Source organism: Heterodontus francisci, chromosome 42 (assembly GCF_036365525.1).
Source record: "Heterodontus francisci isolate sHetFra1 chromosome 42, sHetFra1.hap1, whole genome shotgun sequence".
NCBI lineage: Eukaryota > Metazoa > Chordata > Chondrichthyes > Heterodontiformes > Heterodontidae > Heterodontus > Heterodontus francisci.
The window spans coordinates 2,934,901-2,953,132 of NC_090412.1; the positions used below are offsets into that span (position 1 = coordinate 2,934,901).

Consider the following 18,232-nt stretch of genomic DNA (forward strand, 5'->3'; position numbering starts at 1 on the left):
TTTGGGAACAGTATAAACTGATGTGCAATTTTAGGGAGCTTCCTCAACAACTTTCCTCCTTTTAAAATTAATTACAGTTCTTTTGTGCTCCACGTATCTTGCAAAGCAGGGTCTTGGAACAAGATTTCCAAAATGTCCTCAGATATGTGCCAGTTACCATTGCATAAGTGAGATCCATTCAAACTCATGCTTACCATACGTAAGAGAACGGAGATCTGTATAAATATACGTACATTGCTACTTGATGCTTAATGAACACTAACATTCTAATTTAACTGCAGCCCAAATACCGAGTCGGGGCCAAACGTGGACACAGAGCAAAGTGAAGAAAGGCTCCTGGAGGCTATTTCAGGAGAAATGTTAGAGTGGAACTCTCTCCTACAAAAAGCAGTAGATGGTAGTTAAATTAATAATTTTAAATCTCAGATAGATAGATTTTTGCTCGCCAAGATTTTAAGGGATATGGAGCTAGGATATAGATCAGCTATGATCTCATTGGATGGCAGATCAGGCTCGTGGGGCTGAATGGCCTCCTCCTGTTCCTACACAATCCTGGTGTTTTTACTTTTGGTTTGAAGCTGCAGCTATTTAGTTTCTCCACATGGTGTCTCTGCTCTGCAGTTATCAAACTACTGACAGCTGAACATTGCTGCAACTCTCCAGTACAACACCGCAAGTTGGTCTACCCTTTTCTCTTAAAATTAATCAATATTTTTTCTTTTCATCTATCGCTATTGGGGATCCTTACATGATGATATCAGCTTGACGAACTTTTCCATACAATACAGAAGCGCCCATCACTGCACAGTTACAGAGGCTTTCATCATGATGTAAATCTGGTCATAGAAAGTTTATGCAGAGCAATTCATTTGTTAAACACAAAGTAATAGTCAACTCTATTTAAATCACTTTTTTTTTAATAAACAGTATAGTCTGCAGGGGTATGGCTCTACCCAGCAGTGGAATTGGTTTAACGAACATTTGCATAAGCAACTTTTATGTTGAGTACCTCCTCCCCGTCCCAAATGAGATCTAGAGTGCCTATTCTTACCAGGCTGTTCATCTCTGAAGATTCAAGGCTGCCGCACTGCTGGACTGTACCAAGTGCCTCCATGCCCTCTTCATCCCACATGTAAGTGCCAGCTGAGCTACTGGAAGGAGAAAGTTCAAAGGAAGAACCCATTGCGTAGTTGGCATCTGGAGATATAAGGTAATTACCTGAGGCAGTGGTCTGGGAACCCTCCAAATCTTTGCACTGATCTACTCAAAAGACAAAAAAAAGTGACAAAAAAAATCATTGTAATATAATGGGAGAAACAACAACTTTTTTCACAGCTGTTACTTTGTCAGCAAATATATACTTGCTGTAAATGGTATAGGAATTGGAAATCTGAAATACATCCCAACTTATTACATTGCATCCAGCCAAGATACACTGGCACTATGTGTAAAGGCAAACACAAAAACAGAATGCAGCCATTTTCATAGAGTGGTTAACAACAAATTTGAAAAGCAGTATGTATATATGTTACTACTAACTCGATAACTGATGTAAGTGGTTCTTGGGCAACAACGTGGAGCAAGATGGGCCTTTCCATTTAAGATAATTTATTTGTGTTTGTGACCAAAATGTTAGCCAGTTCAATGTGGAAAGCAGCAAGAGGCAGTTCATATTGTACAAGCATCTCTGGGAAGCTGCAATTCTCAGAAATAAAATTTATTACAAGATCATTTCAGCATTTTATGTAGCAAGGTAATCAAATCGGACTCCAGTATCATGAGATAGATCATAACACATACCACAGTTACAAATTATCAGGTCTGAGTAAAACTAGTAGAAATGGTCTCCTTCACATGTGCACAATTACCACTTACCTTTCAAAAATGCGGCACACAAGACAGAGGTCTGATATTCTCAAATTTTATCCCTAATGGTATATCCTAAGGAATACCAATGGTATTACTGAAGCCAGCTGCACAGCCTACTTTTTCTTTTCTGTACTACTGGTTGGAACATATTTCTGAGAATTCAAATAGTGCAATAGCCAGTTCATGGCTGTGCATATTGTCACAAAACTTTGTCTTCCTTCCATTACTATGGGAAGATGCAATAGCCAGCCTTGCTCAACATATTTAGTGGTTATAATGATATAATACTAAGTCAAATTAGTCAGAAGATTGGAGGTTTGATTAATAGTCTCTGCTGAGTTAGTCAATCCTCGTCGGAACACCCACTAAGGTGTCAAAATTAACCTGTTCAAGTATATACACATGAAAAAGAGAGATTGGTGTGGCCACTGAAAGATCCCAAGTGCAACAAGTTACTGAATAATATCAAATACTAAATTAAGACGACCATGGACTATTTCTCTAGCAGAGAAATTGAATTTTCATGGGGATGGATGAATTAATAAGAGAAATGGAAACTTCAGATAAGGTGGTCACTGAAAGGTTGAAGAAGTTAAAAGGGATTGGACCCAGAGGGATGTCATACAGGGTACTTAGAAAGGAGTGATCCACAAAAATCAATCACATTCTTAGCACTATTTTTAGGGAAACAGAAGTAAAGCCTGTGGATTGGAAAACTGTTCTAACAGTATTAAAAAGGGAGCTACAGGCCAATAACATTAACATTTGTTGTGAATTATTCAAAGACAGCTTGAAAGAGGGGCGAATGAAATATAGGCATGCAAATAAGTGCTTGTACTCAGATAGTGTTTTTAATTCTCTAAAACATCCCACTGCGCTTCACAGGAGCATTATCAAATAAATTTTGACATCCACATGAGGAGATATTCGGGCAGATGACCAAAAGCTTGATCAAAGAGCTAGGTTTTAAGGAGCTTCTTAAGGGAGAAAAAAGAGGCAGAGGGGTTGAGGAAGGGAATTCCAGGATATGACAAAAAGGAAGCATATGGCTTATGGGAAGAAGTCCATGCCCAACAAATCCAATGGAATTCTTTTTTGAAATGACCTTATGCGTAGTGGAAATTCTGTCCTGTTTATGGATTTGGATTTCAGCAAGGCTTATGATGTTACATAGTAGGAAGGCATGGAAAAGGAGGCAAGCTTCTGAGGTAGACTGAGAATTGGCTAAACCAGAAAAAGCAAAATGTGGTTTCTGAATGGAGCTGTATCATAATGGCAAGGGGTCACTGGCAGAGTGCCAATGGGATCAATGCTGAGGCATTGCTGTCCATAATGTGCAGAAATTATTTGAAGTTAGGAACAAAAACAAAGCTAAGTTTGCAGGCAACACCAAAGTCAAGGTTGAGGCTCAAACATCGGAGGACAGGCAAACTAAATATAAAGCGATCAAGGCATGTTGGGAACATGGGCTGGTAAGTGGCAAAGAGCATATAATGTGGACAAATGCAATCTAGTGGGACAAGCAAACTGGAAAAAGAAATTAACAATGGAAAACCAAGCTGCTACCTAACTTATAACATCCAAGAAATAAGAGGTTGAAGAATTTAGAATTGCTTACTTTGAAGGGAAGGTTCAGGTGAGGTATTATTGAGTTTTAAGATTCTTAAGAGAACAAACTGAGGATGTGATTGAAAGCAAATGGCAGTGGTAGTGTGGCACTATGAGGATGACGGTGCAAACAATGAAAGGAGTTAAGTTAATGGTAGGTGTGTGTTGATGACTATGCAGGTATCAGCATAATGCAAACATGTTCATATGCATAGGCACATATACTAAAAGCATCAAAAGCGACAACTTAAAAGTTTGTCTGAAACTTTATGGAATACAGACATAAAAATGCATTTACTTGGATGCTGAACTACAGTATTAGGCATTTGCCTGGAATCCAGTTTACCCAAATCACAGGAGACTGCAGTTATACAGTCACCTGTATATTGGTTTCAAACCACAACTATTAGTTTTGACACTGCTCCAATGTACTGAAACTCAGCTCGAACACGGGAAATCTATTCAGTAATCTAAGTGACAATATAACTGCTGCCTTAAGGTGCATTTACACTAGAACTGCAGTGTCACGCCTTTCTCCCAACCTTGCTTTCCAGTCAGTTTTGCCTCAATACCTATTTTACATTTCACATTTGTGTCAAAGCCAAAACTACTATGCACCAACAGTATGGAAAGGTTCCTATGAAATGCAAATTGATGGTAAACAAGAAATGAGTTGTTTTAGTACTAGTTCCTTGGTGACAATGTGGGTAGTCACTGTTAAATTCAATTTGTCTTAAAAATTTTTAAGTGGAACCCTTTCAAAAAAAATCAAATTATATAGAAAAATGAACACCATTACCAAATTCTTTATTTAAAATATTTTAGTTTCTAACAATAAATGCTGCTTGGGCCATCAAGGAAACAGTTCTGAGCCGTTACTGCACCTAACTGTGGGTGAAGCCGAATAAATGTCAGTTGGCATACTCATTAACACAGAATGCTTCAATGATCACATCATTACAATTGTGCACGTTAATTCAACTCCCCAGTACACTAAGATTCAGAGAGGGCTTGAAACTAAACAAGGGGGCAAAGGGATCAAGTTTGGGTAGCTGTAGAATATCGAGACATAAAGTCAAGGCAGGAGAGCAGAATAGTAATTTGGGAAATGAAGGTCAGAGAAGGGATAAAGAGAAAAAAACCTAAGACCACACCAACAGTCAAAACTAGATGTTACAAAGATAACAAAAAGACAAAACTAAAGGCTCTGTATCTGAATGCACGTAGCATTCATAACAAAGTAGACAAACTGATAAATATGATCTACTTCAATTTGCGCTGATAGCCATTACAGAGACGTGGCTGGAGGATGACAAGGATTAAGTCTTGAATACCGAGGGGTATATAACATTCAAGAAGAATAGGAAGCTAGGTAAAGGTGGAGGGGTAGCACTGTTTATCAAGGATGGCGTTGGTGCAACAGTTAGAGATGACCTTGGTTCAGGAGATCAGGATGTAGAATCGATTTGGGTGGAGATGAGGAATAGGGGAAAGAAGTCACTAGTGGGAGTGGTCTACAGGCCCACTAACAGTAATCACAATGCATACAAAGTATACAAGAAATACTGAGTGCTTGTGATACAGGGACGGCAATAATCATGGGTGATTTTAATCTACACAAACTGGAAAAGTCTGATTGGCAATAGTAGCCTGGATGAGGAGTTCATAGAATGCTTTTGAGATAGTTTCTTAGAGCAGCACATTCTGGAACCAACCAGAGATCAGGTTATATTAGACTTGGTATTGCGCAATGTGACAGGATGAATTAATAACCTCAGAGTAAAGGCACCTCTAGGTAGCAACGACCACAATACGATTGAATTTTACATCCAGTTTGAGAGAAGAGTGAGTCTAAAACTAGCATTTTGAACAAATAAGGGAAACAATGTGGGCATGAAAGCTGAGCTAGCTGAAGTGAACTGGGTTACTAGGCTAGGAGATAGATCAATAGAGGAGCAGTGGCAGACATATAAGGGGATATTTCAGAACACTCAAAATAAGCATATTCCTACTATAAAGAAAATTTTTAAGAGGAGAAGCCAACATCAGTGGTTAACCGAAGTTGTTAAGGAAGCATATAATTGCGCAAAGTTGAGTGGCAGGTCAGATGATTGGTCAGAATATAAAGAACAGCAGAGAATGACTAAAAAGTTAATCAGGAGAAAGAAATTACAGTATGAGAGGAAGCTAGCTAGAAATGTAAAAACAGATAGCAAGAGGGTTTCAACAAGTATTTAAACAGGAAAAGAATAAGTAAAGTAAGTGTTGGTCCTCTAGAGAGAGAATGGGAGTTATTGGTAGATAATAAGGAAATGGCAGATGAAATGCACAAATATTTTCCATCTTTACTAGAGAGGAGACAAAAAGCATTCCAGTAATAGCTCTAAATCAGGAGGTGGAGGGAAGACAGGAACTTGGTGAAATCACTGGGGAAGTGGTACTGAGCAAGCTGCGGCCTGACAAGTCCCCAGGTCCTGATGGGCTTCATCCTAGGGACTTAAAAGAGGTGGTTAATGAGATAGTAGATGTCTTGTTAATTTTTCAAAATTCGCTAGATTCTGGGAAGGTTCCCTCAGACTGCAAAACAGCAAATATAACCCCTCGATTCGAGAAGGGCCAGGAGCAGGGGGAGGCAGAAAACAGGTAACTATAGGCCAGTTAGCTTGGTGTCTGTTGTGGGGAAAATGCTAGAATTGATTATTAATAAGGCTATAGCTGGGCACTTAGAAAAACTCAAGGTAATCGGGAATAGTCAGTACGGTTTTGTGAAAGGGAAATCATGTTAATGGGTCCTTTTCTGATTGGCAGGTTGTGACAAGTGGAGTCAATGACTTAGATGAGGGGAGCAATGGCATGGTAGCTAAATTTGCAGATGACACAAAGATAGATAGGAAAGTATGTTGTGAAGAGGACACAAGGAGGTTACAGACCAATATAGATAGGTTGAGTGAGTGGGTAAAAATCTGGCAGATGGAGTATAATATGGGAAAATGTGAAGTTGTTCACTTTGTCAGGAAGAATAAAAAAAAAAAGAGTATTACTTAAACAGAGAACGACTGCAGAATTTTGAGGTGCAGAGGGATCTAGGTGCTCTGGTGCACGAGTCACAAAATGTTAGCATGCAGGTACAGCAAGTAATAAAGGCGGCTAATGGAATACTATCCTTTATTACGAGAGGAATTGAAAATAAAAGTAAGGATGTGATGCTTCAGTTATATAGGGCATTAATGAGACCACATCTCGAATAATTGTGCAGTCTTGGTCTCCTTATTTAAGGAAGGATGTAAATGTGCTGGAGACGGTTCAGAGGAGTTTTACTGGATTGATACCTGGAATGAGCGGATTGTCTTATGAGGAAAGGTTGGACAGACTGGGTTTGTTTTCACTGGAGTTTAGAAAGGTGAGGGAAGACCTGATTGAATTTAAAAGATCCTGAACAGTCTTGACAAGGTGGATGTGGAAAGGATGTTTCCTCTTGTGGGTGGGTCCAGAAATAGGGAGTACTGTTTTAAAATTAGGGGTCGCCCTTTTAGGACAGAGATGATAAGAATTTTTTTCTCGGAGGATTGAGAGACTTTGGAACTCTCTGCTTCAGAAGGCAGTGGAGGCAGGGTCATTGAATATTTTTAATGCAGAGCTAGATAGATTCTTGTTAGACAAGGGAATCAAAGGTTATCGAGGGTAGATGGGAGTGTGGAATTCGAGACACAAACAGATCAGCCATGATCTTATTGAATGGCAGAGCAGGCTAGAGGGGCCGAATGGCCTACTTCTGCTCCTAATTCCTATGTTCGTATGTAACTCTTCCATTACATTTGATCTATGAGGTCATCAGCCCTACTGTTTAAACAAAATTACTGACAAAAATGCAAAGCAAGCAACACCATTTTCTAAAACTCTTCAATTAGTTTTAACAGTTCTTGAGCCTGTAGATGGTAATGTATTTACATAACTGATTAGCATTGTACGCATTTCACAATTGCATCAAATGCAAAATCAGCTAATTTCTGCAACACATCTGCCTTTGAAATATCTATCAAAACATTCGGATAATTACTTGCATGCCCACTAAAATATTCAAGTTACTGTTTTAACTAATTGGCAAATGTACCATCACTGACTGCATTTAATACTGAAATTTAACGCACCAGACAAACCTGTCTCTATCCATCCTATGCCTGTATATGCAGCAATTAGAGGTTCCTCTAATCCACCTGAAGACATGGCCTCATTAGGGTTGTAAAGATCATCAGGAATTTCTGTGGAAACAGAGTTGTCACTATCCACTATTTCTATGGATGCAGTATCTGAATGAGGTAAATGTTCACTTTTATCATTTATATCACAACTGGAATCAATTGAAGAGGTCAATACTTCTAGGTCATCAATATCTTTTCCAGAAGTCGATTCAAGCTTTTCATTAATTCCAGGTCCAGTGTTCTCACCTACAGTATTAATACTTAATGTGTTTTCAGCAGTGTGTTCAATATTTACATTTTCATTATTTAAGCCACATTCCCCAATTGTTGGGGTGCCAGGGGTTTCTTCTATAGTCTCAGACATTGAATTTACATTATTTCCTGTTCCTGTAGAGACCACTCTACCACACTTGATCAACGAAGATCGTGACATCTTAGAAGCAGAGGAAGAAGCATAAAATGGAGCTGTGGGGCAACTGGGAAGCAGAGACTTTTTCAAGGCAGATGATGGTGCTTTTAGGCATGGTCTACTGGAAGTACGTTTACAAAGTAATTCACTTGTGCTTGAGCTATCGGTGCCCCTTGGATTGCCATAGTAAAGACTATTTGATTTCAAGGGAAGACTCGTTCTCATTTGCTGTCTCAGACAAGACCGATCTGCAGCCTTTGAAAAGGACAGAGATCTTGGTATTACATCAGTGCCACAAGAGTTACTTTGCATGGAATACGAAAAACTCTGTGACCTGACAATGTTCTCATCTGATGAGTTCTTCAGGTTCTCCGTAGATTGGTTAAGACTATCTTTTGAACTGCTTGATTCAGAGAAAGTCCCTTCTTGTTCAGACATCTTTACAACTGTTGTTTTATGAAAATGGCCAATTGACTGGGACCTTGCAATTTGTGAGGATGTGAATGGCTTTCCCAGCATTTTACCACGATTTCCTTTTGTGGAATGATTTAAGCCAGCCACAAGGATTTTGCTTCCTTCGTCATAAGGTATAATCTGCTGCTGCTTTGGATGCCTGGATGCTGCAGAAGATTTATTCTGAAAGACCAGGTCTTTGTGATCTTTAGCAAGAGGAGCCTTAGAGTAAGAGTTTCTCTCAATTTTAACAAGTTCTTCATTCTTAACAGCACAAGGTAAGGTACTAACTGGGTCTTTTGCACCTTGTTCACCCGGTTTAGTTTTACCAGACTTTTTCCAGTTGAAAGAAAAGGCACCCACGCGACCAGTCCCATTCTGCCTGTCACCATGTTTTGAACTGCTAGAAGCATTGACACTGCGAACACAGGCTCCATTTGGTACAGCTTGGGGAAGAGCTTCACTCAGTTTAGAGGTTCCACCACCAAACTTAGGCAATCTCGAAACAGAGGCAGGTTTGCCCTGTGCTTTTCCTTCCATTAGCTAGCAGACACTTCCAGTTCCTAATGTACTTGCAATCTACAAGACAAAGAAAAAAACTATTTGTATAAATTGACAAATCTCTCCTCCCCATCCCCAAAGACTTAAACCCACGTTACATATTCCAAATAAAGAATAAGCATACTGATCAATTATTCACTGATGCACATCATTCTGACAACTCCTCTATGTGCCAAAAAGCAAATGACAAGAGCATAAGCAAACATTATACAATTTACTTGCATATTTACTTAAAGTACCTACATTCATAAACAAGAGCATGGAATTAACTACATCATTTGAGCATGACACCCTGCTACTTCCAGTTAGATAACTCTTGTATTCTGTGTTAGTAGAACCAGAAGTAGGAAAGCTGCCCCTGAACAAGACAATTAAAAGCACATGCACTACACCCAAGAACTGAGAATATGCCAGCTGACTGGGAAAAGAAAATCATAAAATCTGCCCTTGAATTGACTAAGTCACAATTGCCTGCTAAAATATATTTAGGAATCATGTTATTCAACCAAACTTCAAAATGTTTAATCATTTTTTTGATGAAGAAACCAACTGTAAAAAACAGGCTGGTTTTATCTCAGGCAGTGAACAGTGGAATCACATGACACAGCCTGTTACAAAAGGGTATCTTCTATCTTAATGAGCTATACTTAAGTGTAAATACAGACATACACCTAGACTTCTAAAAAGCATTAGCTGGGTTTGTGTTCCTGCAATATTATTTAGTCAGTAATATTTCACAACAATTGATTGTCAGTATTACTTGAAACCTTTTGCTTTAACCAATCAAATAAGCTGATCTACTGCTGTTGTCCACATCTAGCAAAGAATGTTACAGGAGGTTTCAACTGACATAATTCAGTAACAGCAAAGTCTTTTGGCTTGTGGGATATTGGGTACATACCATGGAACCTCATGGACCACACTGTTGAAAACTAATACTCTCATTAATAGTATCCACAACCGGAGATATATAATAGTAGATCTTGGTGTTTGATTTAGGATTTAACCAGCAGTAACAATGGCACCAAGAACAGCCCTTTCCAAACCTCCAGACTCAAAACAAGAAAGCAACGAGTAGAAAAAAAATCAAAAAATATATCTGTGAACTGAACTGAGGTGACTGGGCCGTGATGGGCCAGATTTGTCCCTTTTCACATTGCTAAGCAGATTATGGCAGAATGCCATCATTTTAATTATTCCTTCAAAGGAATATAACCCCCTTGCAAAATTCAGAAGGACAGCCGCTCAAGTCTTTATGCAGACTGAAATGGTGCCATACAGTTAAGAAATAATCTGGAATATTTTCTTCTCCGGATGTGGCCGATGCAGCTAAGGCTGCATTAATTCTCAACTCTAGTCGCCTTGGGAAGGTGGTGGTGGACGTTCTATTGTCAATATTCTTATGGCTGAGGGACTTGCTGAACTATCTCAAAGGCATTAAGAGTTAACCAAGTAGCGTGAGTCACACGCTGGCCAGACCAGACGGGGTGGCACAATCCCTGAACTGAAGGGCCTGAGAATATTTTATTACATTAAAGGCGCTATATAAATAATGCAAGTCGTTTTTTTAATTGGAGAACATTAGTGAACTTATTGGGCTTTTGCATTGTGCCTGTGCCAGCTTCTAAATCTTGAAGATTTAACTTCTTGGTTCCATTCCTCTGCCTTTCCCCATCCTCCTTTATCTTTTTCTTCTTCACATATTTATCCACTTCCCTTTTGCTGCGGCTGAGAACCAGTCAGAAAACAGCATTTTTACTGGATGGAACTTGCACAAAATTGCAATGCTTGGGAAATAAATCTCAAGCAGAAATTACAGATTTGTCCAAATCATTTGCTCTGGAAGTATCTTAAATCTATGATTAAGATTCTGTTGACTATCCTTTCGTGAAGAAAAAGACGATCATCCTGTGCTGTCATGAATGATGCCCATTTATCAAAGTAATTGCTTTGTACTGGACAGAGAAAGCAGGGAAGCTACTGTTCCTGTACTTCTGTTACAAATCATCTGGCATTGAATAGTGAACAAGGCCAGCAAATGAGAGCAAGAGTATCAAATTCTATAATGAAATGTTGAGTATTTTTTCCATCAAATACAATGACAATCTGTAAACTTTGAGCTTCCTTTACAATAGGGAATGGTAGCATACTGATAACGTTACTGGATTAGTAATCCAGAGGCCTAGCCTGATTCAGAGAAAGGAGTTCCAATCCTATGACAGCAGCCAGAGCATTCAAATTCTGTTAATTAATTTAATATATCTGGAATGAAAATCTAGCATCAGTAATGGCGACCATGAAACTATTATATTCTCATTAAAAGCCCACCTGGTTCACTAATGTCTTTTAGGGAAAGGAATTTCCACCACCTTCTGAAGGGCATTTAGGGATGGGCAATAAATGCTGGCCTTGCCAACAACACCCACACCCCATGAGTGGAAAAAAATCTCCACTGACTGAAGGTGATCAGATCAACCTAATGCTGGATAAAAATGCAATCAATCAGTCTCTAAGCGATAAGCAAATAAGTTGTCTACCGAGTTAAAAATTCAGTCAGCTTACACCTAGTTAATTCAATCCCAGTTATCTTTTATGCAGCATATTGTTTAATGACCACTGCAAGAAATTGTTATGTCTGTTATTAACACTTAAGACACCCTCACAAAATAAATGTCTTCATGGACCATACTGGCAGGGATAACTGCCATCCCTCCGACAATCTCAAAGCAAGAGATTCATTAGCACTGACCCAGTTAGAAATTCCTGCAATCGAAATGTGCACACACTAAGCCTTTCCACTTCTCTGTTTTCAGCATATTCTTGGAGTCTTTCCAAGGAACCCAACACATGATGCAGAACACTTTTGCTACAATGGTTTTTAGCCTCAACTTGTCGGAGCAAGGTAACTTACAACACTATTCCATGCATTTTAACCCATTGCATGACAAATACTTTTCCAAAGCAGAAGTTTAACAGTGTAACTAGATGTTTGCAATAGCTGCTGTACTATGCTGTAGATCTCATTAATGACTTATAATGGAAATTCTGAAACAATCACAAGCACAGTGGACATTAGCTTTGGCAGCTGTACAATAGTACGTATGGGCGAAGACAGACTGTTGCAGTTATACAAAATGTGCCTGTTGATAAGTGTCAAAGTGGACAGCTCAGAAAGCTGGCACAAGCAGGATGGGCTGAAAGGCCTCTTTCTACGATGTAAAGTTCGAAGATTCTATAGAACCTTTACCCCCAGTGCTAGATGTGGACTTAGTACTCGGTACCTAGCAGGATCAGTTGCCAGCCCAAGATAGAGCAACGTGTGCTGAGTAATGTCAGGTGTTAGTGCAAAGTTGAAGATTGTTATTGTAATGAGACATCTAAACTTCATAATAAGTGGGCCAGTGAAGTGAATTCACATTGAAGCCCATTATTTATAGTCTGTTTTCCTAAAACTCAAAGAAAAAAAAACAAAGAGTACTTTCCATATGATTGAAGCACTAAAGAGAAGGCCATTGGGCCTGGGATTGCTGCTGTGCCATATGCACATTTACACTCATGGTATCTTATCTTGGTATCATTCTTTTACACTGCTTCCCCAAAAAGTCAGCCCAGCCACAGTTTCTTTTTTATTCACGCAATGTAGGCATCACTGGCAAGGACAGCATTTATTCCCCATTCCCAATGGCCCTTGAGAAGGTGGTGGTGAGCCATTGTGTGGAAAATGTGCATGATGAAGAAATTAATTCCTGCCTATATGCAAATGACCTGCCCCAGACACTAGTGCAAGCTCAGAAGTCTGCTTTAGCTCAGACAGTGGCAGTTTGGCAGGTGTGGACAGGTACAGATAACGGCATAGGGATGCTACATCTTTACCAGAAAATATAGTGAACACAGTTTAGATATAACCAGGAATGGTGTTGTTGCAAAAGGAATGCTTCTACTTACAATATCCTGTCGTGATGTAACGATGCAAATATAATTCAGATTTTAGTAACCCACACTTGGATAGATGATTAGTTGACAGAGAGGAAGAGTGGGCATTAACTGGGCATTTTCATGCTGGCAGGCAAGGATCAGTGATGGGGCCTCAGATATTTACAATCTCTATTAATGACTTAGATGAAGTGACAGAGAGTAATGTATCTAAGTTTGCTGATGATACAAAGGTAGGTGGAAAGGTAAGCTGTGGGGAGGACACAGGGAGGCTGCAAAGAGATATAGACAAAGAGGTTAAGTGAGTGGGCAACAAGATAGCAGAAGGAGTATTATATAGGGAAGTGTGAAATTATTCACTTCAGTCATAAGAATAAAAAAGCAAAACTTTTTTTTTAAAAAAGGTGTGAAACTTTTAGATGTTAATGTTCCGAGAGACTTGGGTGTGCTTGAAACGTAGAATGTTAACATGCAGGTACAGCAAGCAATTAGGAAGGCAAATGACATGTTGGCCTTTATTGCAAGGGGATTGGAGTACAGTAATAAGGAAGCATTGCTACAATTGTACAGAGTTTTAGTAAGACCACATCTGGACTATCGTGTGCAGTTTTGGTCTCTACGTTTAAGAAAGGATATACTTGCACTAGAGGCAATGCAGCAAAGGTTCACTAGATTGGTCCCTGGGATGAGGGGGTTGTCCTATGATCAGAGGCTAAGTAAATTGGGCCCGTATTCTCTTGAGTTTAGAAGAATGAGAGGTGATCTCATTAAAAACATGCAAGATTCTAAAGGAGCTGGATAGGGTAGACAATGAGATTATTTTCGCTGGTTGGGGAATCAAACACGGGGGCACAGTCTCAGGATAAGGGGCCAATCATGTAGGACTGAGATGAGGAGAAATTATTTCACTCAAAGGGTTGTGAATCTTTGGAATTCTCTACCTCAGAGGGTTGTGGATGCTCCATCGTTGAACACATTTAAAGCTTGGGATAGACATATTTTTGGTCTCTCAGGGTATCGGGGATATGACCAGCTGTCAGGAAAGTGGAGTTGAATCTTAATATCAGCCATGATCGTTTTGAATGGCGGAGCAGGCTCGATGGGCCATATAGTATACTCCTGCTCCTAATTCTTGTGTTCTTGTGTTCACACGATCAAACCAACACACTGTACAATATGAAACCCAATGGAACAACTGCATAATACACAGGCTTCCAGTGCTTTTAAAATATGGGACATATTCCACAGCACTGAAGCAACACAGCTGCACAATTAAGTCTGCTTGAAAGTCATGATTGTTGTATTTATTTTCTGGACAGTAAACCCTTCCCGTCATTGCTGGCCTATACAGGCACTCAGGCTGCCGACACCCAGCAAAAATGGTGGTCTTTGCTAACAGTACTTGCATTGCCTGCAAGGAATTTATGCTGTCAACAAAACCCACCTCCTGAGATAGGTCTCGGCACCGTGAAAGAGAGCAATGTTACTTGATTCACCTTGCAATGCTTGTGAAATAGAGACCACAAGTTCCAACAAGGTACGTCATGACTCAAGTAGATTTAAATGTATTCTAATTATCTTCAGCACAAGGAGTGATCTTTGAACTGGAACAGGAAGTAAAGGAATTTACAAAGGCCCATTGCTGTGAGCTGAGTTTTTGTTGTGGATTTCGATAGCAACACTGACGACCCCAGGACTCGCCTCCAGTTACATGCTATTTTTCTGTGAAAATATAATGTGGACTAATGCATTTGCATTGAGTGCAATATAAACCCTTAAACTCCTTTAACACGAGATATTTTGAATGCCCTAAATGTTTTGAAAAATGCTGAATTTCAATGGTAACTGCAGGATTCAAACCCACAATCAATGGCACCCCTCCTGAAATTGTTGGGTTTACTCAAATCTTAATAGGCAGTCACGTGTTAACTTACTTCCCCTTCCAGCACCTCTCTGCCTTGCAACCTTTCTCCCCACCTTCTAAAATATTAATTCCTACCTATTTGTCCATGTCTGTGCTTCGCTCTCTGAACTCTTAGGACTAAGAAGAGAAGTTTCTTTACTCAGAGGGCTGTGAATCTTTGGAATTCTCTACTGCAGAGGGCTGTGGAAGCACATGGAGAGTGTTTAAAGCAGAGATTGACAGATTTCTAAATAGCAATGACAAAGGGATACGGGGACAGTGTGGGAAAAAGGCATTGAAGTGGATGATCAGCCATGATTGCATTGAAGGGCAGAGCAGGCTTGATGGGCTGAATGGCCTACTCCTGTTCCTATATACACATTTTTTTTTTTTAATAGGTAAATTTCTACTGCAAAATTTGTTTTAAAAAGCACTTTTCTTACTCAGAGCACTTAGCCATGTGGATTTTCAGTAATCTGGATTAGAGATTTAAGTACAGTGATCTGTCTTCACCTACAGACACCTATCAACAAAAATAAAATCAGATCTGATTTTAATTCTCATCCTACTTTTTAGTGAATCCTTTTGGTCAGTCTGCATCATGGGGTTTTGAACAGGGAATAATAACCTCACCATGCCATCAATGAAATCCAGTGAAATGTTGTGATTAAAAACAAAGTCAACCATCAATATGGTGAACCCAATTTTCCCCGACATCTTTTTAAAATTACTAACAAAAATCAACCTATTATCCCAACCTTTAAGATCAAAATAAACCATATCCATCTGTTTAAAAAAAAAAATCACAAAGCAGCTTTGAATTTGATATAACCCTGCTGTCCAGCTCAACAGGAATATGATGGGTTGACCTAACTGAGCCAACACTGATTTCGCGCAGACAGGATACCTCACTTGACAATGAATACCTGTGCCTCCTTCAGTGTCCTAAAAACCTAAATTTTGGATTCCCAAAGATATTTTCATAAACTTATTAAAACTCATCAAATACATTCTACTGGGTTACAACTTCTTCACCTCTATTTACTCTAAATTTAGAAAATTCCCAGATATCTGGGACAAGAAACTTTTTCTCTAAAATATTAAAATTGCTTTGCCATTCAGCAACAACCTACTTTGGATCTGAAGGAGAAATATTAGTGTTTTAAGAAATCCACAGCCACATGAAAAGAAGTGACTGTGTTTGCACTTGCAGTGAAAAACTAGTGGATCCAATTAACAAAGACCCAAATTAAACAACTTTACCATCGACTCCGGGTGGGTTCACAAGGCTCATGATTTTACTGGGAAGTTTTTTCAGCGTAAAACTCTGCCATCTTATCAGAAAACAAAAATCTGTATTTGCCAGAGAATCTGATTTTAAACTGCATCACAATACCAAGCTTCCTCTTTAAAAGCACACAAAGATTGTTTTATGGGTAACACTAAATCGGCTGCAGAAGCCACAACTTTATACTGTTTTTTTCCTTTTTAATTTTATAGCTGATCCCTTGAGTCATACTTATTATATAAATCAGTGTGTAGGAACTTATGATTATTCCATCTGCAAAAAGGGGAACATCTATCCACCTTCATTAATTTAATAACCATATTTACCAACTCCGTATGGTGTATTCTGTTATACAAATGTTAAATGCACCAATAAAACCAGGAACAAAAAGTCAACATTTCCTTTCAATCAAAATTAGCCCTCATAGCACAGCAGATGTGGTAACTTGCCCTGCAGCTGCTCCTTCTCATTGACAAACAAAACACATCAGAAGTTGCTTTGCCCACGTCTTTGAGGACAACAACTGCATTTATATAGCGCCTTTAACATAGTAAAATGCCCTGAGGTGCTACACAGGAGCAGAATCAGACAAAACATAACAAGTCACAGAGATATTAGGATATTAGGACATGTGGCCAAAAACTTGGTCAAAGAGATAGGTAAGGAGCGACTTAAAGGAGGAAAGGTGGAGAGGTTTAAGGGAGGCAATTCTAGAGATTAGGGCCTAGGTGGTTAAAGGCACAGCTGCCAATGATGGAGCAATGGAACTAGGGAATGTCCAAGAGGCCTGAATTGGAGAAGCACAGAGATCTCAGAGGGTTCGAAAGCCTGAATAGGTTACAGTGATATGGAGGGGAGAGGCCATGGCGGAGAGCGATTTGAACACAAGGATAATTGTTGATGTTAACCTGTGAATTTAGGATAATGCATTATTGCTATTGGAAAAAGATTTTTTTAGTAAAACTGACACAGATTGCTAAGGAACCCTTAGCAAATTACAAATAAATATTCAATTTTAAAAATGCAGAATACATAAATAATCAAACCCCAAAAGGTGAGACATTATGTAGTTCAATCAGGTGTCCCATTTGTGAACTGACAGAATTTGTTACGCAATAGATCTGCAGATCACAAGCTAAATCAGGGAGGCACGATCACTGTAATGACATGTTTTTTAAAAATTCATTCATGGGATGTGGGTGTCACTGCTGGACCAGCATTTATTGCTCACCCCGAATTGCCCTAGAGAAGGTAGTGGTGGTGAGCCTTCTTGAACCGCTGCAGTCCATGTGGGTAGGTACACCCACGTGTCCCAACTATTGATCTCCAGTTAATCCTACATTCGATACAAATTTTTGTACCAATACTAAATATATGCCAAATGTCTGTGCATGCTACGGGATGTGTTTCAACCTTGGGTTACCTTGCCACGGTCAAAGCCAACCTGCTGTTTCTGCAGGAGCGTGGAATACCGATCGCAATGGTGGTCCCACGGGCAAGCGATTTGGTCGGGGGAAATGATTGCTTTCGCCTGGGTATTCTGCTGCAGGGAGGCAACTTCACCATCTCTGAAGTTAAGGTGGTGATGGGAGGTTGCCTCCTCATAGCAGACATAACATACAACAATTCTCCGTTCTGTTGATCAACGTTTATGCCCTAGCTCAAAACTGCGAGCGGCTGACTGCCAGCAGCTCCCACTGCTGCAGGCAATGTCCAAGCTGGTCATTCTAGGTGGTGACTTCAACTGCATCATTGATGCAGCTGGACGATCCAGCAGTGATGACAGCAAACTGGACGCCACGTCCAGACTCCGGATGGAAACAGTAAAAGATGCCAAGCTGCATGATGCCTTCAGCAACCCTGCAGATGGAGCGCAGCGTACATATACCTGGTCAAGACCAGACGGGTCTGTCCATTCCAGGATTGACTTCCTATTTGTACCCTGTGCATTCACAGTCAGATCCACCGACGTGAAGCCAGTGTTCTTCTCTGACCACTGCCTCCTTACT

General features: G+C 39.7%; 1 protein-coding gene across 8 annotated transcripts in view; it reads right to left on the minus strand.

Moving 5' to 3' along the window:
* The window catches only part of LOC137355388 (serine-rich coiled-coil domain-containing protein 2-like), a 636,521-nt gene that overhangs the window by 538,600 nt on the left and 79,689 nt on the right, over positions 1 to 18,232 (minus strand). For 7 of the 8 annotated variants that reach the window (XM_068020385.1, XM_068020383.1, XM_068020384.1 and 4 more), the window contains 2 exons: positions 7,626 to 9,117; positions 1,052 to 1,260 (listed from right to left, as the gene is read on the minus strand). In XM_068020385.1, the coding sequence (XP_067876486.1) occupies positions 1,052 to 1,260; positions 7,626 to 9,078 (1,662 nt within the window). In that variant the 5' untranslated portion in view covers positions 9,079 to 9,117. Of the gene's footprint in view, positions 1 to 1,051; positions 1,261 to 7,625; positions 9,118 to 15,031; positions 15,114 to 18,232 lie in introns of those variants that run through there. The other variant, XM_068020388.1, reaches the window with a different exon arrangement.